Source organism: Macaca fascicularis, chromosome 12 (genome assembly GCF_037993035.2).
Source record: "Macaca fascicularis isolate 582-1 chromosome 12, T2T-MFA8v1.1".
NCBI lineage: Eukaryota > Metazoa > Chordata > Mammalia > Primates > Cercopithecidae > Macaca > Macaca fascicularis.
Window position 1 is genome coordinate 78,416,033 of NC_088386.1, and position 26,706 is coordinate 78,442,738.

The following is a 26,706-nucleotide window of genomic DNA, read 5'->3' on the forward strand; positions in this document are numbered from 1 at the left end:
TTTAAATATTTAGATGGGATAATATGTCCCAATCCCTAGGTCTTGACATAAGCAAATTATCTGTCTAGTTCAAGTAGCTTGAAAAAATAACAGTAATAAGGAGAAGCTGAGTTTCTATCCACAAAGCTCAAATATGAAAGAACCTCCTCTCATTTATGTTTGTTCAACCCAAACATTCATATCTTAGGTTATTCATGAAAAGTGTACCTTAGATCAATAGATCTGAAACATAATCCTCATCTAAATTATGTTTACACACATCAACATATACATCCCCACAAGCCCAAGAGCTGCAAAATTGTGAAGAATCATAGAGGTATGTTGCATCCATTAGCTGTCACCTTTCTTGCACCTGCTACTGTAAATCAGATGTAACCGTTTATTTTAATTATCAATAGTTGATATCTTGATACTCTTTTTGGGGGGCCTGTAGCATTACCATCATTTCTAGTTTAATTGCTAGTAATCTTTGGCAAAACCTAAAGGCACAAGCTTTTTAAGTTTTGGCTTTTAGAATGAAAAAATGAAATCTATTATTTACTGAGCTTTGCACAAAAACCATTAGATACTGATTTTTCTGTATTTCACTGTTGAGAAGAAAAGCTTATAAATGAATTAGAATCTGCCTTGGTGCTTTATCTAAGGAAAGAAATTTTTTAAAAGTTAAAGGAGTTTATTTTGACAAAACAGGCTAAGAAGTGACAAAGAGATCTTCAAACACAGGCAGTTTTAACATTAGCAATTCATTTACCTCAAAGCCTGGAATTAATACAATACCTTCAATTGTAGGACAGAGTGCAGTGCTACATCTTAGGAGCAGCCATGGAAAGGACAGAAAACTGTTTTCAGCTTAGTTCTTCCTCACATTCCCTCCACTCCTTTTGCTTCATGTTTCTAGTGACTCTCCTAATATTAATGATCTCCTACATATCTGCTAATGAACCTGGAGACTTTTTATTACCTAGTAGAAACGTAAGTTCATCACTCTCATAGAAATCTGAGTTTGCAAAGTTAACATTCCCAGTACTTTGCAGAACTTGGTCTGCAATGCAAGGGAAATGCCCCATGATACACATGGTGTCCAAGCAGTGAACAGCCTCGCGACCTCACTGTGGCTTCTTATAAAAATCAAAATAGTTCAGAGGAGACAAGAATCTTAGCCTTCTTTATTCCGTTTTGCTCATACAAATATGCTCATTTATTTTTTAAAAAAACATAAGGATACTAGTATTTTTGATATGATCTTAGAAGAGCTAAAGAAGTCTAAGTACCTGATACAGCTATGAAATATAATACTCACTGGACCGTCACTGTTCAATGCAACCTTGTTTGAGTTCAAGCTTAAGTGTGATAAAACTTTCTAACTATCCCTGACCTTTGTTTGAAATTGAATGCTTCTGGGTCTTATCCAGAGCTGTAAGACTATAATTAACTTCATCAGATCCCCAAACTCTCATAACCTTTCACGTACCATGACTTTGGAGGACTACTATGTTTGAGTGGATATTTTTCTGTTTTTTCTAGGGAAAAAACCCTTAGATCTGTGCTCAGGATTTATTGTCAAAAAGTATGGGGAAGGAGAGAAGAAAATACAATCGTATTTGTGTTACAATTTCCTTTATAACTTTTTCAAGACTGACCCTTTCTAATCAGATCAGACTTTAAATCATTTTAATTTTTACCAGATGCACTCTATGTCTCATATCCTGGCATTTCACCCCTGAAACCCAGTTGTCCTCTTTTCCTCCATTTTAAAACACATAGGGGCAAAACACAACACATTTTAAAAGATATAAAACATAAAATTTTATAATTTGAAGATCCAGGTCCTTAGCTATGACTTTTTTGCTGAGTTCTAGATCTATATTTCCAACTGCCTGTACAAGGTGTCTATGAGCAGTTCCAAAATTTTTAACAGTTCCATAATTTTTAACATCTGGTAACATCCATAATACCATGAATTTGTCTATCTTCTATAGAAATGATAGTAGTATCCTCTGACTCCACAACTCTGGTATATCCATGCTTCTGTAAATACGAGATGAGAAAGGGAAAGAGAACTAACATTTGTTGAACCCTTTCAGTCACTTACATATGAATTCATTCATTCTGCAAATATTGGGCATCTGCTACATTCCAGGCTCTATAATAGGCACATAGGACACATGATGGGCACTACAGACAATCCAGAAGAGGATAAAGACATTGAACAAAGAAATTATACACAAAATAATTTGTCATATGTGATACATGATATGAAACTAAAACACAATGTGTATGTGTAACAAGAACATGCAACTTAATGACCTAAACTAGTCTGGTCTCCAATATACTGTTAGAAAATGATATTTAAAGCTTAAAACCTGAAAGGTGCATTGTAGTTCTCTAGGCAGGAACTACATCTTTATATATAAGATAGAGAACATGAAGTCCATAAGGAAGACTGAGAAGGAGCGTCCAGTGATGTGGACGGAAATATAGGAGAGTGTGGAATTGAAAAAGGGTCTTCCAAAACAAAAGCAGGGTAGTCCTCTGTGTCAAATGACCCTCAGAGCCAAAATGAGTTCAGAGAGAAAAGGTTCCACTAAATTCAACTGGCAAGGTGATGACTGAACCCTGAGCAAAAGAGAGAATAGGATTTTGAAAGCCAGAAGACTTTATCCATTACACAAGAAGGAAAAGGAGAGAAAGGTACTGATATTGACAAGTTTATAAATTGGTTGGTGGAATAATGAGGGAGTTCTTTCCAATGGCTTTTACCTTCTCATTGAAGAATGAAGCGAAGTCATCAGCTATGGGGAATGAGGGGCTAGGAACAGCAGGATTTGGGCATGTAAGTATAGAAAGTATAAAGCAGTTATTGCATCAAGTAGAAAGGCAAACTTTTATAGTGGGTAAGAATGCGTGGCAATCTTGATTGTCTATTTGAATTTTCTATCTTGAACTTAAAGTGAAACCAATCACCTCAGTTGAGTAATTTTCTCAAATAACTGGAGCTGGGATTTGCCAGATGAGTATGGAAGAGGAAGAGAAAGCAAAGAAGTTGAGGGTATTTTCAAGGGTATCAGTATTGCAGTAGACCATGATATCTGACATAGACAAGAAGGCCAGAGGCTTAGCAGATAGTAAGTGGCAGCTGATGGATAGGTAATCTCAACCTGGTGGGGTGGGGGGGGAAGGCAGCAGTGATGGTACTGCAACAAATCATCTGGAATGAAAAGAGGCAGCAGGCAAAGAGTGGGATTCTTAGAATTAATATTACAATGCTAGCACCCCTGCAGCATTAGAATTAATATTACAATGCTAGCACCGCTGCTAGCAGCACTGCAAGGCCCAGAACTACTCATGGAAGTGAGTGGCTGGGGTAGAACAGACAAGCAGGTTAGTAAAGTGAAGAAATCAATGCACTAGATGGATCATCTGCCTTATCATGGCAGCTATCAAAACAGCAGCAGGAATGGATGCCATTGTGGAACTTGTTCAGATAGCCCTTAAACAGAAGATGGGCAATATACCAGTTGGCCATTCAGAAGGTCAATTCCACTATCCTTCTAGAAACAAGGCGATGGTAAAACATCCCTAGATTCCACCCCATGAAACACATTCCCTCTTCTCAAAATTGCAAGTCATCAAATGGACACTTAATGGAAAATCGACTGGGTCTCATTGTTCCTAGGACATTAACAAACAAACAAAACACCAGAACCCTAGAGTCCTGATGTCAATGATGAAAGGGAAAAAAATGAACAACAACAACAACAACACAACTCCTGCAGATTCAGAAATCAACTATATTAAACTAGGAACCATATTAAGGAGGTTTGAATTTAGAAGTCATATGGGTATTATGCTCATACAAGGGTGTACTTTTACACAATTAGAAATAAAATTAAATAACGCACAGAACTCAAAGTCTCAGAAATGCCATGGTATGCCAAAGCGGCCAGTCCCGAGTGTGTACAGTAAGCTTCCATTCACGTGAAGCTGAATAACAACACCCATCTATGGCAATGAAAATCAGAACTGTGCTTGCCTCAGGACAGAATGGATGATTGGACACCAGGCAATTTAAAGAAATGTTCTTTATCTTGATCTGGATGATGATTACATAAGTGTATACATTTGTCAAAATTTAAATGCAGCATACACTGAAGATTTGTAGTATTTTACTGTAATTATTCCTTAATAAAGTCCTATTAACATAAAAATAAGACATTTCTTTCATTTTTTTATTAAAAAAAATGTGTCTTGACTTAGCAACCATTCATTACGTATTTAAAACAATATTTATTTCCTAAACCTATACACAGGGCAAAGAATATCATATTAAATTTTATTTTGGATTACACCAGTATATGGAAAATGTGATGGAGTTGACTGGTGAACCTAGGTGATATAATAAGGCTCTAAAAAGTAAAAGTAACATTTGCTCAACTTAGCTGTAAAAACAAACCTCAAATATTGTAATAAAGGACTCAATTCATAGTAATTTCAGTTTGTAAAAGACATTGCTTAAGACTAACAGAACTAACACTGTATTAATAAGAAAAGGAAATTCAGTTTATTCCTTTTTGTCTTCGGAAAATTTCAAATAAACTCCCTTTTACAAGTTTTCTGGATCCAAGAGTTATTCAGAATATCCAAAATATAGAAAGAGTCAATACAATTATGCTTGTTTTCCCTCATGACTTCTGAAGTGTTGTTTTGTGATAGACTCTAAGGAAGTCAATTAACAAAAAGAAAAGGGGGCTTCACAGCCTTTAGAAGATCATGTGTCCACTCAATGCCAAGTACATTGAAAAGAGGTGAAAGAAAAGGGTGTGCCAGTCACCTATTTGCTCTTTCATTCCATGTCCTTGGCACATATTGTGCCTGATACAAGTAAGTGTCCCTTACATTTTTTATTATAACATAATAGATGGACATATTTTCAAGGTACATTGATATTTTCGTACATTCACATAATGTGCAAAGATCAAGTTAGGGTAATATCCACCACATTAAACATTCCTTTTTATGTTATGAACATGTGAATTATTGTACATATTGAAATGTACAAACAGATTATTGGTTTTTGTTTGTTTGTTTGTTTTGTTTTTTGTTTTTTTGTGTTTTTTTTTTGTTTTTTTTTTTTTGTTTTGTTTTTTGAGACGGAGTCTCGCTCTGTCACCCAGGCTGGAGTGCAGTGGCGCGATCTCGGCTCACTGCAAGCTCCGCCTCCTGGGTTTACGCCATTCTCCTGCCTCAGCCTCCTGAGTAGCTGGGACTACAGGCGCCCGCCACCGCGCCCGGCTAATTTTTTGTATTTTTAGTAGAGACGGGGTTTCACCGTGGTCTCGATCTCCTGACCTTGTGATCCGCCCGCCTCGGCCTCCCAAAGTGCTGGGATTACAGGCGTGAGCCACCGCGCCCGGCCAGATTATTGTTAACTATAGTCTCCACACTGATCTATCAAACACTAGGTCTTCCTCCTAACTAACTGTATATTTGTCCTCATTAATCATCCTCTCTTCATTCCCTCCTCCACGTTACCCTTCCCAGCCTCTGGTAACCACAAATCTACTCTCTAGCTCCGTGAGATTCACTTTTCTTTTTTAGCTCCCACATACGAGTGAGAATGTGTGATATTTGTCTTTCTGGGCTTGGCTTATTTCACTTAACATAATGACCTCCAGTTCCATTTTCCTTCGAATGACACGATTTCACTTTTTTTATACCTGAATAATATGTCATTGTGTATATATATATATCGCATTTTCTTTATTCATTCATCCACTAATAAGTACTTAGGTTGATCCCACATTTTGGCTATTGTGAATAGCGTGGCAGTAAACATTGGAGTACAGATATTCTTCAATGTATTAATTCCCTTTGTTTTGGATATATACCCAGTAATGAAACTGCTAGATCATATGGTAGTTCTATTTTTAGATTTTGAAAAACTCCCTATTGTTTTCCATAGTGGCTGTACTAATTTACATTCCCACCAACAGTATACTAGAGTTCCCCTTTTTCCACATCCTCGCTAGCATCCATTATTCCATCTTTTTGACAAAAGCCATTCAAACTGGGGTGAGATATCTCATTGTGGTTTTGATTTGCATTTATCTAATTAGTGATGTTGAAAATTTTTTCATATACCTGTTGGTCATTTGTATCTCTTCTTTTGAGAAATGTCTACTCAGATCTTTTGCCCATTTTTAGATTATTTGTTGTTTTTTGTTTTGTTTTTGCTATTGAATTGTCTGAGTTGCTTATATATTCTGGTTATTAAGCTCTTGCCAGATAGTTTGCAAATATTTTCCCTCATTCTATGGATTGTCTCTTCACTTTGTTGATTGTTCTGTTTGATGTGCAGAAGCTTTTCAGCTGGACTGGTCATTACATTTCTAATGAATGGTGAGATCGATGGACTAAAACCAAATAAAGTTTCAGTACTAGGGACTTAGAAAAGCAATGATGTCACATACTTAAATGAGAAAGTTACAAAAGAGAAAGTTTTAATTAAAAGATTACTTCAGGGCTAGGCCCAGTGGCTCCTGTCTGTAATCCCTGGGAGCACTCTGGGAGGCTGAGGCAGGTGGGTCACCTGAGATCAGGAGTTAGAGACCAGCCTGGCCAACATGGCGAAACCCTGTCTCCACTAAAAATACAAAAATTAGCCAGGTGTGGTGGCAGGTGCCTATAATCATAGCTACTCGGGAGGCTAAGACAGGAGAATTGCTTGAACCCAGGAGGCAGAGGTTGCAGTGAGCTGAGATCGTGTTATTGCACTCCAGCCTGAACAACAGAGCGAGACTCCATCTCAAAAAAAAAAAAAAAATTACTTCAGTAATTAAATACATTATTTTTGAAGTACCCAAAGAGTACCCAGGTAGAAGTGTTACTGGAGGGAAACGTGGTTCTAGAGAGTAATCACAACTGGAGTCATAAAAGTGACAAATTCAGCCTATGTAGCTTGATGAACTCCAACAGATGAATCCCTATGAGGAAAGAAGAACAGAAGCCAAGCACAGAGCCTCAGTGACTGTCTACAGCTGAGGGACAGGCGGAGAACTAGCACAATTGGGATAATAGCTCAAGGAGAGGAATACTTAGGAAAGAGAACTGGTCAAAAGTATCAGTTGTTGCAAAAGTAGTGGGGAAAAAATCCTATAGTTTTAAGCTACTGTATAATCACAAAAATACTATTTGTCTATCATATTTTTTTTTCCAATAAGGTGTAGAAGTTGGCTCTACAGTCAGTAAACATTTGTACCAAAGAAAAAAACTGAATTCCTTCCCAAAATTGATAGTAAGCCAAAAGGGAGGAAAGAAGTTTAAGAGAAAGAAAGAGAGGGAATGGGTCTATACCACCCAAGCTAAGCATAAATCATGTCAGCAAAAGAGGGAGTGGCTGGGCAGGCCTGGCAGCTGCAGTCACCAGGAATCTCCAGTTGCTCAGTGGCCACCAGGCAGCTACCCAGAGGAGCTTCTCCAGAGCACCTTTGGAACACGGCCAAGAAGAGGTTAGTGAAAACTCTGGGAGAGCATCTGACTTACACTAATTTTTCCCTAATTTAAGATAAATCAGAAGGGAACTCAGAGATCAATACAATCTGATTTTATATTAGGAAACAGGCCCCAAGATATAATTTGGTCACACTTGTATATTTAGTGTCAGAATTTACCAACTCTATCTCCACTCTGGAGAAATTTGTGTTTTTCAAACGTAAACGTTCATAAATTGGTCACATCACAAAGCAGAAAATCGGAAGAATTACTTTTTGGAATTATGTTAATTAAAAAAAAAAAACCCTTTACATTGGACCACTTGAATATCTGCCTTAATTTTCCGTGTGCTGATTTGATAAATCAAGTGACTAGGTGAAATAGAACAAAAATTGTTTTCCTCCATATTCCATGCTATGGAAATAAAGAGCATCTATTCCTTATTACAATAGTGGATTTGCAACAGTAAAACTACAATTGGATGGTGTTCAGAGTCATTATCTCAAAAAAAAGAAAAAGAAAAAATTGTTAAGCTTTGAGGCAAAGAATAAATTAACTAGAGTGAAAGAATTTCTTTTCCAAATTCCAGACAGAAACAGCTTGACACTTTGGAAAGAGGTCCTTATGTGGGTTACAGTGTTTTCCTGCCTTCCTCATTTCCTGTTTTATCATGATCAACCTCAGCTGTTATATTTCTCCAAAGCATACATTTTTTAGTGTGAACAAATTATATTTTCTTTTCAGAACATGTGAATATGTTAGTGTTTTTTTCACAAACAGAATGAGCTTTGGTTTTGCCTATTTGTTTTCATCACTCTCATTATACAGAGAACTGGAAAATATTTTTGAAAGAGGAACAGTCAACAGTGACTCTGAGAAGACCACATTGGTTCTAGGTAGTTTTACATGTTGAACTGTTTTTTTGTATATTGTTGATAGTGTTGTTGACATGTTTCCTTTCTTTCACACATTGAAGTGCTATATTACTCTAACCATAACTTTGGAACAAATTGGAAACATATACACATCCTTGACCAGAAATTTTGACTCACCAATTGCATTTTTATACAAATGAGCTTTTCAGTTTGGGTTGAGAAAACACAATAGAAGGAGTGACCCTTCAAATAGCAACATTACTGGACACCAATAATTTCCAACTGATTTGATGATAGTGAAAAACATTACCAATTACATAAAGCAACAAAACAATTCTAAAATAATTTTAATTTACTTATGTTTTTAATGGGATAATTATTTTTTGGGACACTTTTGATAGACATTCCCTCAGATCAAACACGCCACCCTGGTAAGATTCAGTGGAAGTCAACAGAGAAAACTGTCCCAATGTAATGAAAGTTGATATTTCAAACATATTTACAACTTAATAAACTAAATGTTTCATTTCCACAGATAAGACACCTTATAAGGCTGGACTTACTGACCAAAATCAGTGGGAAATACTAGAGGAAAGTGGAATGGAATATATGGTACTCATTGCAGCTATCATATTGTAGAACCAAATGCAGCATTAGTCATAATAACAAAAACTGAAAACAACTCAAATATCCAGGAACATTAGAATGAATAAAGTGTACCACATTCAATGATAGAATTCAATATAGCAATTAAAGTGAAAAACTACTGCTATACACAGCCTAATGAAAAGCAAAGGAAGTCACATGCATACACAAAAATACATAGTGTAGAATTCCATTTATATAAAGTTCAAGATCAGGCAAAATGAATCTATAGTACTAGAATTCCTGGTAGTAGTTACCTTTGAAAAGAAGGGTGGGGGTAGTGACTTGGAGGCTTCTGGAGTGCTGGTAATGTTATATATCTTGGCTGCAGAGATATTTTACTTTGTGAAAATGCACATTTATGATTTGTGCACTTTTCTGCATGCACATTATACTTTAATGGTTTATTTTATGGTAAGATGGAATAAGTAGATTCCATCTTGTTTCTCCCACTGAAAGCAGATCTGAAACCTGAACAGAGTGCATGAAGCAGCAACATAAGAACTCTAAAAGGAAATACAAGCATAATAGGAAGACTGGGGGGAAAAATAACACCATAAAACTAATAGTGGGCTCATCATTTTTTCCCTCCAGTATCCACCAGTCTGGTGTCAACACAGCCTGTAACCTAGAGGTGAGCATTGTGCAGACAGAGTACACTCCAGGAGAAGCCCTCTAGTTCTAGCTCAAGAAGTGGAAAGGATCTCTAACATTCTGGCCTCTTGCATTCCATTCCTCAAGGCATCCTGGGACTGTGGTAACAGCAACAATTGCAACAAGGGAGACCCTCAGGAGCCCAAAACTCTGATGAAGGAGAGAACCTTACTATCTGATTGGAGGACTTGTAGTTCCAAAAGACTGGGGCAAAGCCCCATTACTTTCTCTCTTTCTCTCTCTCTCTCTCTCTCTCTCTCTCTCTCTCTGTCCTCCCACCACTTGGCCCCATACGAAGGAGCAGTCACAAGAAGCAAATCACAGAGTGGGATAAAGCTCCAGCTTTCTAGCCAAAGGACCAAAACAGGGGAATTCCAAGGAACTGAAAAGTGCCAGGGAGATCAGAGAGAGAAAGGAGCCTGGGAAAGGATTTTGTAAAGCTGTTTATGAACTACTGAACTCACCCCTGGGCATGTGTGACTCTGACATAAAACAGTATATCACAGAATTCAAAAACTGCACTGTGGAATAAAGTATTGCTCTGACCTCATACTGGCCACCGAGTGGTGTACACATGGGATAGATATGGAAGGTACTTCAAAGGCTTTGGAAATGGAACTGACATTGAAATCATAATCCACAGAAGACTAGTCAGAATTTGCAGCCTAATCATAACTAGGTTACCTGTTGCTAAAATTGAAAAAAAACAACAAAATCAACATTTTCCATATAACTTTAAGTAAACAAGACCCAAAGCTCTATTGCATGATATTCAAAATGTCCAGGATTCAATCCAAAATTATTCTACACATGAAGAATTAGGGGGGAAAAAAAGTTGACTTGAGTGGGACAAGACAATTAGTTGACACAGATGACTTTACGGTAGCTATCATTAAAATCCCTGACAAATTAAGGGTGAATACCCTTGAAATAAATGGAAAGATAGAAAATCTTACCAAAGAAATACCAAGCATAATGAAGAATCAAATGGAACTTTTAACTTTGAAAAAGCTACTAACAAATAAAAAACTAACTGGATGTGCTTCAGACAGTAGGAGATTGAACATGACCAATGAAAGAGTCAATGAACTTGTAGCTAGGCCAGTAGAAATTACCTAACCTAAACAAGAGAGAAAAAAGATTAGAAGAAAAAGTTAACAGAGCCTCTAGAGTCTGTGGAACAATATCAGAAGATCTAACATTCATATCATCATAGAAGAGACTATTGTGTAAAAAGCAAGTATTTGAAGAAATAATTCCTAAGCACTTCTCAAATTTGGCTAACATTTAAATTTATGGATTCAAGAAGCTCAGTTAACCCTAAATAGGGTAAACTCAAGGAATCAATGCTCACACATGTAATAATTAAAGTGCTAAAAACTAAAGACACAGAAAAAAATATCAAATGCAACCAAAGAAAACTGATGTATTACTTACAGGGAAACAATTATTTGCAAGACTGCCAATTTCTCATGAAAAACATTGAAGACAGAAGGAAGTGGAATATTTTTTATGTGCTAAATGTACTGTAAACCTAGAATTCTGTATGCAGTGAAAATATCCTTTAGGAATGAAGGTGAAATGAGGATATTTTCAGGTAAAGGAAAAAAGAAGTTTTTGCCAGCAGAACTGCTTTAAAACAAGTACAAAAAATACTCAAGAAAAGTTCTTCAGACAGAACTTCTGTCTGAAGAACAGAAGAGAAAGAATACCAGAAGGAAGCATGGAATGTTGGAAAAGAAGGAAGAATAATAGAAATTAAAACATCCATATAAATACAGTAGGCTACTGTTCTCAAGTTGTTTAAAAGATAAGTAAGGGTTGAAAGAAAAAATACAAAATTATCTCATGAGGATATATATGTATCTGTCATACATGCGTGTGTGTGTGTGAGAGAGAGAGAGAGAGACTCCATCCAAAAGAAAGAAGGGAATGTGAATAAAAAGGAGAGGGCACAAACAGAAAATAAAACAGTAGAAAAGGTCAATTTTACTACATGCTAATTTTAAAAATAAAATTAATATAAATAAGGAAATTTTTAAAAGTTTATATTTACAAAAAGTTTACTTGTAAAATATAGGGCGCAAGCTTCCCCAAGAATGACTTGAGTATCTAGATTACATCAATGACTAATCTGACCACAAATGAAAACCAGGAAGATAATGATATACTCACCACTGCTTGCCCCTCTACAGTTTCCGTTACTAGAATCCATAGGAAAATCTGAAAGGAAGTGACAGAACAAAGAACCATAACATATTTGTTTTATTTCAAGAATTCCTAAAGATAAAAATCTAACTCAGTCCCAAGTTTGATTTGGGTAAGAATCCAATTGTCTGAAGGAAGTAGACTCTTATTAATGTCATGAGGTTGGCATTCTTATCGTTTGTGGGCTTTGAGTATGGATGAGATCTACTTTTTCATGTGGCTATAAGGAAATACTCTTCTGAATACTCATCAACTGTGCATAAAATTTTAGAATTAATAATTTATTTGAATTTCACAAAATTTATAAACGATAAGCATCCTATCACAATCAAACCTATGCAAATATTAGGCACTCATCCAACACTTATGACTTGATGACAAAAAGAACCAAACACATCTTCAATAAATAGACATATCACACTGAACTGGTATATATTTAAATCCTCAGTTCCTAAACAAACACTCAGAAATCATTCTCATGTCCTTTAACTGCAGGCTAAATAGTTCTTCAGTCAAAAAGAAACCTACTATTTAGGGACTCTTCAAGCCAGTGCAATTAATAGATGTGACAATAATTAGAAATTGCTATTGATTCTTTCTGTGATGCCATAATCCCAGAAAATGGTAATGATAAAGGTTTTCTGTGTTCTAATTAAGAAAACAACCTCTAATGAATAACACTTAGTGCATCAGCAGAGCTCCATGCTGAGAGATGCTGGACCTAGCAATATATCTTTATTGACACTCCAATTCAGTACTTTTATGAGTTTTACATTTGTAGTAACACTTTATGCTAAACTAGTTTAATGCCTCTATTTATTCTCAGAGAAAATAGTATTCTTCCTTTGTCCTTTTTGTTTATAAGTCCTACCAGGAATAAATTAAATGAGGGGTTAATACTATTTTAGGACAATAACCCCCACAATTACAATTAATGAATTACTTTCCCAGGTTTAGTAATCATCCGCAAGTATTTAAAAAGCAACATCCAAGAAAAGATAGCAGTCAGCAAACAAACAGATAAGCAGGTAACAAACACTAATTCTGAAACATTTGCCTCAACTTGGGCATAAACTATTAATTACTAATACTTTCATTATATTCAAACATTCATTTCTGATAAATGTACCCAAGTATTACAGTAACATGCCAGTGGTTTTTCTATTTCTGAATAATCATGTGATAAAATGCATACAAAAATAATGTCTTTACAAAGGAAGAAATTATGTTGGCCCACATTTGAAATGTTTATTATTCAAAGGTAGAAATAAGAGTGAAAAATAAAACTTTGCTTGGTAAAAGGGAATCACTTCAAAATAGCTAAGCCAAGGAGACTGTTTTACTTCTTTCATTCTTCAAAGGAAAATGTTTCTACACTTTTACAAATGCTTAGAAGTCAACTGTTAGAACTGAAAGACAGAAAACAAAAAGTTTCTAATAATTGATCGAAAAAATATTATCAGAAAGTTAAACTTAGGAATTCTAACAACAAATTACCTTAAATGAAAATAGATATTATTAGTAAGTTTTATGCCCCAGGATTTCTAGTGGAGGTCACAGAGGTTTCCAGAGGAGTCCTAAGGAGTTAGGAAATGTAGGGAGAGCTTTCCAGATAGAGAATAGCATTGCAAAGGTACTGGGGTGAGATGCCTGCAAACGTGGCTGAAATGAGACCAGTCTAAGCAGAGAGAAACAAGCTAGAGGAGTCAGAAGGGTGAAATCACGCAGGCCAGAGGAAGACACCCAAGGATTTTAAGCAAGAGATTTGCATTTCAGAAAAAATATCTATTGGAATATGGAGGGGAAACACTGGAAATAAGAGAGACCATTATCATCCTATGGCCATAATCCCAGTGAGAAATGGTGAGGTCCAAACTAAGAAAGTAGCATTAGAGAGGGAGGGAAGGGAATTTGAGTCAGAGTAGACCCAACAGCATGTGATATCTATTGAGTGAGGGGAATGAGGAAAAAGGTAGAATCAAGACTGCTTCCCACAGCCAGGTGCAGTGGTTCACACCTGTAATCTCAGCACTGTGAGGCCAAGGTGGGCAGATCACCTGAGGTCAGGAGTTCGAGACTAGCCTGGTCAACATGGCGAAAACCCATCTCTAACAGAAATACAAAAATTAGCTGGGCGTGGTGGCATGCCCCTGGAGTCCCAGCTATTCAGGAGGCTGAGGCAGGAGAATTGCTTGAACCTGGGAGGCAGAGGTTGCAGTGAGCCGAGATCATGCCACTGCACTCGAGCCTGGGTGACAGAGTGAGACTCTGTCTCAAAAAAAAAAAAGACTGCCTCCCAGGCCTGGACTACTGAGGTATGGTGGTACCTTTCAACAATATAGAAAATGCTAGAAAGAAACAAGTGTATGATGATGGGGAAATGATGAGTTCACTCTGGGGCATGCCAAGACAGAGAGAATAGGGACATGAGAATCTGGAATGTATAATCTCTACTATCTCAAAATTGCAGTGAAGTCAGAATCTCTCATCTCTTTGAATCCATTGTCTAGAAACCAACTTTTATTCTCTTAAGCCGTATATAAGCTGACTTCAAAATACAATGAGAAAACCTTTGTTCCTTTAACTGCAATCTGCTAGGCAAAGAATAACAGATTCTCTAGAAAGTTAGGAATTACATTTCTTAAGGGAGGAAGTGTAGTGTAGAACAGGCTCTGCTTTGAATTCTCTTTTTCTTACTAGCTCTGCTAACTCGGACAGTCACTTCGCTTCTCTACATGCCTTGGTTTCCTTTTCTCCAAAATGGGAATAATAGCCCCTACCATGTGGTCATGAGAATTAAGTGAATGTGCAAAATGCACTCATGACAGCACCTAGAACGTAAGTGTTGGTTGCTTTTATTGTGATGCTAATGGTTCCTGTCCTCAGGATGACACGTCCTCTCCCCAATGATGTTGTTAAACATTTATATTGTGCTTTACCGTTTATCAGTAATTTCATGTTAATATTTCTTTTGTTCTTCACAGTCCTCAATCAATGTCAATGTCAAGTGACTAGTTCAATGTACAAAATTAATGGCAAATTTAGAATTCCAACTAAGGGCCTGTAACTCTAAAAGTGTGGTTTTTCCTAAATTGAGGAGATGTAGCCAATTCTTAATTATTCAAAACTATGTCTATCTGTTGGCTCTTGGTCTCCTCATTCTAGACTCAAAGTAGAACCAGAAGAGCCAAATATAACCTAATCAGTTTCACAGTTTGTAGCAACAACTATCTGAAGGTTTAGTGGGAATGAGATAAAAAGTAAATTATTAAAATAAGATTTGGAGATGACATAAGATTACTCCTGATAATGGGGGTTGCTCTAAATAAATTAAACACTATTAGTATAACACTGAGATACCCTTCCCTAATCCATCCAGAGTGCCTTTCAGAATTTTACACAATGAAGGATCCTGAGAAGCATGTTTTCCCTTTCATTCTAATCTAAAATTTCCATTTCTCCTTTCCATTTTCCTCCTCATATCACACTAAATAATTCTTCCTTCTTGGTACTTGGCCCCTCAAATATTTGTAGACCAGGGCTAAAGAAAAGACTGCCTGTTTCTCTGGGAGTGGAGAAATGATTAAATGGCAGCTCCTGCATATGAAAGTTGGCACGGCTCTGCCAGGAGAGAGAAGGCCTGCAGAAACGCGTTGAGCAAGAGCTGGGGAGAAAAGTTAGCACTGCCACAGAAGCCAGCACTGACTGAGGAATGATTATGAAGCCCTTGGCACGGCAAACTGTAGGTGTTGTGGAAATAGCTGTGAAATATCATACCATAAATTTTCTTAACTGCTTGATTCCTGGGTTTCTGAGATAAATTATTTGTAATTAACTCATCCATCAGACTCATTCTTTTTTCTGTCGCTCCCAAAGGGATCTGCTCTTGAGCCTGAGGTCTAGGTCAATTTGTGTAAAATGAAATACTACCTTTATATTTTTAGAAGAAATAAGATTTGTTTTTCCAGTTAAGTCCCAGTGTAAAGCTTTTTTGTTTTGTTCTTCCCCAGAGATGAACTAATAAAAGTTCTAGGCTGCATCTGCATTTACCAACATAACCATTTCAAAAACAAAATAGAAAATGTTAGTCAATTTGTTATAACAGTGATAATAGTAAAACAGCAGCAGCAATTTTTTCAGTGCTTACTAGGTACTAAAGCAATGCTTTATATGCTGTTTAATTTCTTTTCTTTTCTTTTCTTTGAAACAGAGTCTGGCTCTGTCACTCAATCTGGAGTACAGCGGCGCCATCTCAGGTCACTGCAATGTCCGCCTCCCAAGTTCAAGTGAGTCTCCTGTCTCAGCTTCCTGCAGTAGCTGGGACTATAGGTGTGCACCACCATCCCAGGCTAATTTTTGTATTTTCAGTAGAGACAGGGTTTCACCATGTTGGCCAGGCTTGTCTCCACTTCTGACCTCAAGTGACCCACACGCCTTGGCCTCCCAAAGTACTGAGATTACAGGAGTGAGCCACTGCGCCAGCTTTAATTTCATCTTTACCATGCCCTTGGGATGTAGATAGTTTTGTCCTGATTTTACAGATAAGAAAACTTTGAATTACAGAGGTCATATACATTTCCTAAAACAATAGTTGATGTGGGGGCAGAATCATTCAACACCTGGTTTGCCCCACTCCAAGCCTATCCTCTTTACTCACCATACAATATTAAAGATTTGACTGAATGTCATCACTAACTTGCTGAATGACTAAATTGAGCTGAGTTTTCAGATAATCAGTTGTACATGTAGTCACACTATAGCAAATATAAAATGTGTAAGATGAATAATAATGGCCAGGATGGAACCCGTTCTTTTCAAAACTATGTTTACCCTTAGTATTTTGAAAGGAAAAAAGTAGTTTCAAGCATTACTCCATTTCAATAAGACTGCTTTGGAAAAGGTCCTAAGCTTTATTGTTTGTGGAGTCATGATATACTATGAGAGAACAGATCCCCATGAATGGGTAGGATTTGAAAATCCTCTTGGCATAGAAAGAATTTGAAATATTGTCCTATTTTATTCAGGGAGACCTCATTTTTGTATCTAGTTGGACAGATACTAGTCAAAAGACACAGGGATTCTGTTTATACCCAAATGAACAAGAAAAAAACCTTGCTTTGTGAACTATCACTTCCCACTGAATCAAAGAGTATATTGGATATTGCATCGTAAATTACACTGGCCACATGTGGTAGTTCCTAAGTAATTCCAGGTGTCTGACAGTTTGACCCAGCATAGGGAATGTAATTTTCAACAAGCTGGCCCTGGAAGCCAGGAGACCCTTCAGGCTACAATCTACCCACTTCATTCTCAATTCCCACCTCCCCACACCTTTCAGCTCCCCCTGCCACCACAGCCTCTGGTTCACACTGAAGCTTATGGAAAGGAGCAGGAACGCCATCACTAACTATGATTCCAACTACCACCTATTTTTCTAGCAAGGATGCTGTCAGTAAAGCAAATATTCTGGCATTTTAAAGAAGCTTAGAAATCAGGTCCCATGAACTGACAAATCGTTTCCATGCATGTCCTATTTGAGTGCTTCAGTGAGGCAACTGTTTCTATGTTTGTTCCACAATGATGGGTAACTCAGGGACACTTAATGAAACTGCTTCCCATCCATATTGACTATGGCTTTTTGAGAGCCATTAACCTTGCCAAACCTCACTCACTCTAGGTCCACCTCTAAGGGAGGTTTAAGAGCAAGTTTTGTGCTTTACGGGGAGGAATGCATTTCAGCCTGAACCACTGCCACCTCATTCCTAGCCCTTGGCCTGAGAGGAGCACTTGCATTTAACTGATTCTAAGTGCCTGGCAAACCAGAGCGGCAACTGCACTGGGCACTTACAGACTTTGCAGTCTGTGACTTCAATGAGTACGAAGCCTCAAGCATGCTCTTTTAGCAAAGATTAATAAGGAATACATTTCTGTGATGATTTTACACAACCAGCTTTTGGTTCTTGATTAAAATCAAGAAGACAATAGGTATATTCAAAAAGTGATAAACTAAGTGAGGTCACCATTAAAAAGTTCTTGAAATTTTTCTGTTCGCTTTTTTTCCTTTGGCTATTTTTACAATTACTTCTCTCTCACTTTGTTAAACGAGTCAATGTGCACAGAAAGTACTTTTTCCAAATCAATACCCTGATAACTAAGAATTACTACCTGGAAATGGACTGGGGACATGTGCCTAGACTGTGCAAGTTGAAAGAAGAAGGAAAGTTGATGCCCAAGAAATAAACAGATGGAGGCAACCAAGTAACCAAGTCAACACATCTAAGAACAGAGTTGTTGGGGCGGGGTATGAAAGAGGACCGCTAGTGAAAAAAATTGCCTTCTTTGTAAAATATATGAAGGGTAAAAATTTGAGGTTTGGGTTAGTTGGTAGAAGTAATACTGAGTTAGAATTAAATGGACCATAATGAAGTAGGTTTAGTTGCAGTCTTAAAGTTACAAATGTCATAATTAGACTAAACACTAGTGAGAAAACAACTTGTGATTGACTCCATTAAATTTAGAGCTGCAATAAAGTTTTATGGTAGAGAAAGACTGAAATGACTGTGGTTGGTGCACACATGGAAAAGGAGCATGAAATAAGGTATTAAAGACAATTTTTTTCCCAAATATGAGAGTGGAATAAGGGGTGAGATTTAAAATAACATTCCGTGAGTGTATGATAACACACCTTAAATGTAATTCCTTTCATCTGTGTGCCACTTATAAAATGACTTGAAGGCGTGTGGGCATGTGAAAAGAGCCCAGTAGTTTCAGTCTGCCAGCTCTATGGCAAGCACAGGAGCTAATTAACAGTGCATAGCAATGTTTCACAGTTGTTTCATTCTGGAATGGAAGAACAATTTATCTCATTGAAAGAAGGGGGAAATTTAAGGTGAAGGTAATTGCTCAAATTGAATCTTGAGCAAACACATACCCCTAACATCTGTCGGTTAGAGTAAGGTTATTGAAATTATCTTGGCATTTTTAATTAGAAGAAAATGGGGCTTCAGTTTTCTGTTTCCTCCATACAATCTTAACAAGCATCTAAGACACTAAAGATACAGAAACCTGATGACTGAGATTGCCTGAGAATCAGCAAAGAAAACCCAATGATTATAAACAAATTTTAAAAGAAAACGAGCATCACTTTACAAAATGTGGCTACTTCCACATGTAAAGAGTGAAGGATTCCTGTGGAGTATAAGTGTGATGGGTTTGGAATGCATGGATTGTTTTAAAAAGATCACCTATTGGAACAGAGTGCAAGAATGCATCAGTGTGGAAGGTGATAAGGTGAGGGCTTTTTTTGTTTTTGTAAAAAGAAAGAAGAAAGAAGAAGAAGGGTGTTTGATAGAGGAGCAGTTAAGGGAGAGATTAAGATAAGTGATCCGAAGAGAAAAGAATTAGAGTAAAGGCTAGTAACAAGGACTCCAAGAAGTGAGGAGGCTGTAGGGTAAGGGAAGGGTGGGCCGTGTCAAAACTCACCAGTTCCGTCCGCAGTAACGATGGCCTCGGGAGAGATGCACACGCCCCGGTCGTACACCGGCAGCTCCTCGCAGGCCAGGCTCTCCGGCCACGAGTGGCGGTACTTGATGAGGATGGGCTCGCAGCCCTGCCGGGCCCGCTCGCACACAGACTTACAGGGCTTGATGGGCTCGTGCTGGAAGTCAATGGTGCAGATGGGCGCGTACATGGCACAGAGGAAGAAGAGCAGATCGGGGCTGCAGTGGGTGCCCAGCAGACCTTCGAACTGCTCGATGGCCAGGATGGCGTTGGCCTGAGTGCTGTGGTGCAGGTGGTTGGGCATCTTGGTCATGTTCCAGGGCAAGGACTTGCACAGGGGGATGCGGACGGGCTCACAGGCTGCAGCCCGAGCCCCGGGCACCCGGAGTAGGCAGAGAGCAGCCAGGGCAAGCAGCCCGGCCCTCAGCAGCAGCATCCCTCCCGGGCTGCCGCAGACCATGATCCCGGCAGGATGGGGCAGGGTGCAGCCGCGCAGTGGACGCCGAGAGGCCCGCTCCGCCGTCTCCGCCTCCCCCCCTGCAAGTGGACACAAGTATCTGGGAGTTTCTCCTCCCCCGGCAAGCACCGCTTCCTTGGATCAAATTCCCCCAATGAGGTCCCACGAGCTTTACCGAGCTCCAGCCGCCGCCCCTGCCGCCCAGGCTGCTCTTTCCCAACTTCTAAGCCTTCGGAGGCAGCAGCATCTATTTATTCCTCTCCCTCTGGCAGAAGCATCAGACTTCGCAGATCAGTCAGATAAGAGGGACACGAGAGGAGGCGAGGAAGACATAAAAACAAAAGTAGAATTCAGCTGAGAGATAGTTGGAACTCTGGGGTGTCACGTCCCCTAGATCAAGCACACAAAAAGATGCTAAAGAAAGCATTAAATTCCCCAAAGTGAGGAGGACAGAGGGGTTGGGGAGAAAGAGGGAGGAAAAGCTCCTAATGGGAGAGAAGGGTGCAGTAAGAGTTTGCAAATCCTGTGGGCTAAGAGCTGCGGCCGTCGCTGCGACTGCGACCCTGGCTGGCAAGAGGGACGCTCGCGAGGAGCCTCGCCTGGAGGTCTGTGCCTCGGCCCCGGCAGCTCTGCACTTTCCTACCTCCGGCCCGAGAGGGAGCTTCCCCCGTGGGGCAGTCTCTGCCCTCCAGCACCGGCTGCTCTTCCCAAGAAAGGAGTAGGCGCCCGGGGGAGAGAAGGCCTGGGGGTCGCAGGCGGTGGGGCGCGAAGGCGTGCGAAGCGGTGAGAGTGCGAGACCCCAAGACAGCGCCCAGTCGATCCGCGCCCTCACACGAGGGAACCCGTCTTTGACCCCAGAGACGAGCCCCTAGCCCCTCACTCAAGAGCCCACCCCAACTCCCTACGGAAAAGTCCCCCTAGTTCCCCACTTGGGATCCCAACCGAAACCCTCCTTCCTGGAGGTATTTCCCTTAAGCAAACTGCAGCTTTTCCTTGCAATCACTGGCTCTGCAGAGAGTCATACCTGGTGGGGGGAAAGGCTTAAGCAATGTCACTTTGTCCAAGTAGCGGAAAAGACAGACCCCTGCGAGCAGCGGTGGAGCCTTATCAACCCAGAGCTAGTGACTACAGAGCTCTCCATTTTCAATAACTGCGGGGAAGGAGGGGGGGGGCGGGGGGAGGATTGCCTTTCAAAAAAGAAAGAAGGAAAGAAATGCTGCGCATGATTACAAATAGGCCACCAGAAGCAAGGAACAGGGTTTTTTTTTCTTCCATTTGTTTCCCCCAGTGGAATTAGAACTTCTGAGTTTTGCTCCTTAAGCATTAATACGGAAACTAACAGCTCTAATGCACTTGGACTTTTTTTTTCTTCTGATTTTGCTCACGAATAATATGGCAGATATTATCTGTTAATAACTCTTCTCAGCAACAATTTTGCCCGACACTTTAAAAAAAAAAACGTGTAGGAAAACGACATCACGCAGGTAATAATGATGATTATAACAACAATCAAACCCTTTCCATCCAGATGAGTTCAATCTGGAGGAGAAAATGGAAAACAGATCCCCTCCTGGTCTGCTCCTTCCACTAATGAGCCCCCCTTCCCCCACCCCCGCCCCACCCTCCCCTTTCAGCTTATATTGTAAATGGAATGACCTGCAGAGGCCTTCACACTATGCCCTCTCAATGGGAAATCACTGAGCAAAAGGATTGCCGAATGTCAGAAAACACAGCCTTCATTGAGAGGAGAAGGAAACAAAACCTGAAGCAAAACAGGAAGTCACCTTTGCTCTGCATCACTGAAATATTTCTCTGCTTTAATTTAGCCATCTCTCACCGTCCATAACAAGCAGAGAAAATATGTCCCCACTTCAGAGCACGTAGTGAGATGCTCGTTTCCATTCCCTAGAGTGACCTGACAGCACCTATAAAATGTCAACGCTAACTTGAGTTATGGAATTTTATCTCTAAAATGACCATAAACAGCAGTTTGTGACTGCAGTAAATTTTTTTGGAAGGAAGTTTGTTCCACTTATGGTGGCGGGGGCGAGAAACACCAGATGGTAGACAGGGAGTCAGTTAGTATACAAACTTTCCCTGGTCTGCAATTATCTAGTGTCATGTAAGAGAACAAATTCAAAAATTGTACAAACGAATTTAAAATGATTTACCAAGTAAAATTTAGAGGAAAAACAACTTTAGAAGACAGTCAACATTAGAACATTCGGGGGCTATTCTGTGTCATAAAAATAGAGCTGAGATTTTCTTAAATTAGAAGAAAAAACATCAGGAGTAGATGTAGTAAATTGTTTGCTAAATACATTTTTCTGTTCATCTTAAAAGTCTTACAGTGTAAGAAGAAAGGTGCCAATAGTTTGAAAGGTTCTGCAACTATTTGAAACAAAGTCTGTTTCCCTTCCCCTGCACAAAAGTCAGCTATCCTCTTCGTCTAATAGGTCTCCTTACAACTTTAATCCAAATTTGTTTTTTAAAAAGCCCAAAATAAATGTCACTGTCTTGAGGAAGCCCTTTTGAGTACCTTGTCTAGTTGTGTTCATTTTTCTGGTTAGTTATCCTTGAACAGTGTTTGTTTTTACAAATTATTATTATTATTATTATTATTTTTTTTTTTTTTGAGATGGAGTTTTGCTCTTGTTGTCCAGGCTGGAGCGCAGTGGCGCTATATTGGCTCACTGCAACCTCCACCTCCCGGCTTCAAGAGATTCTCCTGCCTCAGTCTCCCTAGTAGACTCATAAGCTCTCCACTTGTGAGTCTCCAAAGTCTATTATACCACTCAAAGGTATGCCTTCATGTACCCATAGCTTTGTTCTCATTTATAAGTGAGAACATACAGTATTTCGTTTTCCATTCCTGAGTTATGTCACCTAGTATAATGGCCTCCAGCTCCATCCAAACTGCTGCAAAATACATTATTTCATTCTTTTTTATGGGCTCCACACAACGCATATCCAGGTGAGGACACCTGGCTGTCTGAGAGCTGCAGCATAGCGCCCCCTAGCACCTAGTTGGGACTATGGGTTAATTCTAGGCTCAACCACTGCTTAGGAAGTGCGCCCAGACCCAGTGATGGCCAGTCAAGCTTCTCAGGATGAGCGATGATACCATGATCACTGGCATTTGGTTTAACTTCCTGACAGGTAGGTGTTCCTGTGGCAATGTCAAGAAAAACATCATGCTAGAGTATATTACTTTGATATGGCCATATTACCAAAATTCAAAGTTGGCCAATTTCCCCCTCCCTGCCACAATTTTGCAATGTCTTTTTTTGTCAGTAATTTAAATATTCACATTATTTTTTCATCTGTTTGAATAAACTGTAAACCTACCCTAGGTTTGTGTTAATAAGTCTACCCACATTTTTGCTATAAGAAAATGTGTTTGCAAAAAATGCAAAAGAAAATATTCTTACATTTTCACAAGCAGAGCTAATGTGTAAAATAGTTAACAACTGGTACAGTTGAACACCAGCGAGTCAGAATGGCTGTGGCCAGGCCCATTCTATACTATCAGGGTATCAAGGAGCAAGGAATTAGTGTTTATTGAGTACTTGCGAGTATTTTATGTGAGGTACATAAACCACTTTTTAAGCACATAAACTGCACAAGGTATTAGTTCCAAAGATGAAGAAAATAAGGCTCCATAAGATGAAGTTTCCCAAAGTTATCACAGATAGATAAGGGCCTGGCAGAGTGAGATTTGAATCCATGCTCTTTTAACAATTCAAATTATCTGCTTCATACGCAGAAAAGAGCCAGGGAAAGGGAAAAACCAGGGATCTCTGTGAGCCTGGGTCTCAGCCTGTACCCTGACCACATCAACTGTCAGATATTGGCTCTATCTTCTTAAGAATAGAAAGATGTTGGCCGGGTGCGCTGGCTCACGCCTGTAATCCCAGCACTTTGGGAGGCCAACACGGGTGTATCACGAGGTCAGGAGTTCAAGACCAGCCTGACCAAAAACATGCTGAAACCCCGTCTCTACTAAAAAAAAAAAAAAAAAAAAAAAATTAGCCGGGCATGGTGGCGCGCGCCTGTAATCCCAGCTACTCAGGAGGCTGAGGCAGGAGAATTGCTTGAACCCGAGAGGTGGAGGTTTTAGGGAGCAGAGATCAAGCCACTGTACTCCAGTCTGGGTGACAGAAAGAGACCCCATCTCAAAAAAAAAAAAGAATAGAAAGATGTCAAGATGTCAAGCCCAATGAGAGGCTTTGGATTTCAGATGGGGAGACCTCCTTGCTCATAGCCTGTACCTGAAGTATTCTGCAGACCTAGTAATTCCTTGAGTTCTGTCTTAGGAAGAAGATCTTACCCTTTCCCATCTCCACGCAAACCAATAAAATCTTCCCAGCTGTTCGATGCAGCAACCTTAGGGCAATGATTCTCAAACTGAATCATGCAGCAGAATCCCCTGGAAGGCTTCTGAAAACATAGGTTGCTGGGCTTCATCCAGAATTTCTGATAAGGTAAGAATTTGCATTTCAAATAAGTTATCAGGTGATCCTAATACTGCTGTCCAGGAACAACACTTTAAAATCACTCTTTTGAACTAGATAGTAAGCTTTGATTTACCCCGAGTAAATGCTTTTCATGCTATAAAGATTTCATGATTTGATCTCTTTTTATCTTTTCTCATAGGAAAATTGGAAACAAAATGTTAATAAAGCAGCCTAATAGCTAAATGACTCTCTAAAGTTTGTCTAGATACCTCTACCACTCAAAGGTCATAATAATAGCCCCAGTGAGACTTGGCCTTACAATCAACTGGCCCTCTGGCCTTCATGTACTGTCCTAAGGGTCACAGCATCACTCCACCCCCATTGCAGAAGAAGAATGATAGATCCAGCTTCAAAGAAGTTGCAGAAGGAACCTTAATATCTTAGTGGTGGAATGAATCTCAGCAATCTAATCCACCCACCTCTTTCACCTCTGCAACCTCCTAGCCCTCCCCACCATACCTTAATTTGAAGAGAAGACTCGAGATAAAATCACTTACCCAAAATCATGAAGTTAATGGCATGTATGGCAGACATACCTACCAGCAGCAATAACTTAAGCATGCCCTGAGAATGACCCTATGGTCTAAAAACAAGGTGTGTTCGGAGTTGTGAGCTAAGGAATTCAAAAGTGACCAATCCAGAGATTAATTCATTATTTATGAGGAACCTATGAACCCCCAGCCCATCCCATGGAACGCGGGCCATACTGGGGATTGAGGCTGTTTGTTTCGGGTTAAATGAAGGTTGTCAGGTAGGGGTTCCTAAGGAGAGGGTGCCAAGTGAAAATTCTATATAAACAGCGTGCTTTCTACAAATGGTAGTGGTTCTCCTGTCCAGCCCACTGCCACTGGACTACCCTGTATGCAAGTTCCCTCAATAAACTCCATGTCTCGTTTGCTGCCTCTGGGTCCCTTCTTCAGCTTCTTGAACCTGGCACCATTCTTACTGAAGTCAATAGGGTTCTGGCGTGACACGGCAACTCATATGGTTTGGCTGTGTCCCCTCTGTCCCCAGTAAATCTCACCATGAATTGTAATCTTCATAACCCGCACGTGTCAAGGGCAGAGAGGAAGTCAAATTGTCCCTGTTTGCAGATGACATGATTGTATATTTAGAAAACCCCATCGTTTCAGCCCCAAATCTCCTTAAGCTATAAGCAATGTCAACAAAATCTCAGGATACAAAATTAATGTGCCAAAATCACAAACATTCCTATACACCAATAATAGACAGAGAGCCAAATCATGAGTGAACTCCCATTCATAATTGCTACCGAGAGAATAAAATTCCTAGGAATACAACTTATAAGGGATGTGAAGGACCTCTTCAAGGAGAACTACAAACCACTGCTCAAGGAAGTAAGAGAGGACACAAACAAATGGAAAAACATTCCATGCTTATGGATAGGAAGAATCAATATCGTGAAAATGGCCATACTGCCCAAAGTTATTTATAGATTCAATGCTATCCCTATCAAGCTACCATTGACTTTCTTCACAGAATTAGAAAAACTACTCTAAATTTCATATGGAACCAAAAGAGAGCCCATATAGCTAAGACAATCCTAAGGAAAAAGAACAAAGCTGGAGGCATGACACTACCTCACTTCAAACTACACTATAAGGCTCCAGTAACCAAAACAACATGGTACTGGTACCAAAACAGAGATATAGACCAATGGAACAGAAAAGAGGCCTCAGAAATAATGCCACACATCTACAACCATCTGATCTTTGACAAACCTGACAAAAACAAGGAATGCGTAAAGGATTCCCTCTTTAATAAATGGTGTTGGGAAAACTCGCTAGCCATATGCAGAAAACTGGAACTGGACCCCTTCCTTACACCTTATACAAAAATTAACTCAAGATGTATTAAAGAGTTAAACCTAAGACCTAAACCCATAAAAACCCTAGAAGAAAACCTAGGCAGTACCATCCAGGACATAGGCATGGGCAAAGACTTCATGACTAAAACACCAAAAGCAATGGCAACAGAAGCCAAAATTGACTAATGGGATCTGATTAAACTCAAGAACTTCTGCACAGCCAAAGAAACTATCATCAGAGTGAACAAGCAACCTACAGAATGGGAGAAAATTTTTGCAATCTATCCATCTGACAAAGGGCTAATATGCAAATCTACAAAGAACTTAAACAAATTTACAAGAAAAAAACAACTCCATCAAAAAGTGGGTGAAGAATATGAACAGACACATCTCAAAAGAAGACATTTATGTGGCCAACAAACATATGAAAAAAAGTTCGTCATCACTGGTCATTAGAGAAATGCAAATCAAAACCACAATGAGGTACCATCTCATGCCAGTTAGAATGGCAATCATTAAAAAGTCAGGAAA

At 39.3% G+C, this 26,706-nt stretch overlaps 1 protein-coding gene across 2 annotated transcripts in view; it reads right to left on the reverse strand.

Annotated features, from left to right (window-relative positions):
* The window catches only part of FRZB (frizzled related protein), a 72,213-nt gene that overhangs the window by 10,954 nt on the left and 34,553 nt on the right, over positions 1-26,706 (reverse strand). Inside the window, exons 1-2 of one of the 2 annotated variants that reach the window (XM_015432460.3) lie at positions 19,356-19,900; positions 11,841-11,888 (exon numbers count right to left, since the gene is read on the reverse strand). In XM_015432460.3, the coding sequence (XP_015287946.3) occupies positions 11,841-11,888; positions 19,356-19,833 (526 nt within the window). In that variant the 5' untranslated portion in view covers positions 19,834-19,900. Of the gene's footprint in view, positions 1-11,840; positions 11,889-19,355; positions 19,901-26,706 lie in introns of those variants that run through there. The other variant, XM_074009564.1, reaches the window with a different exon arrangement.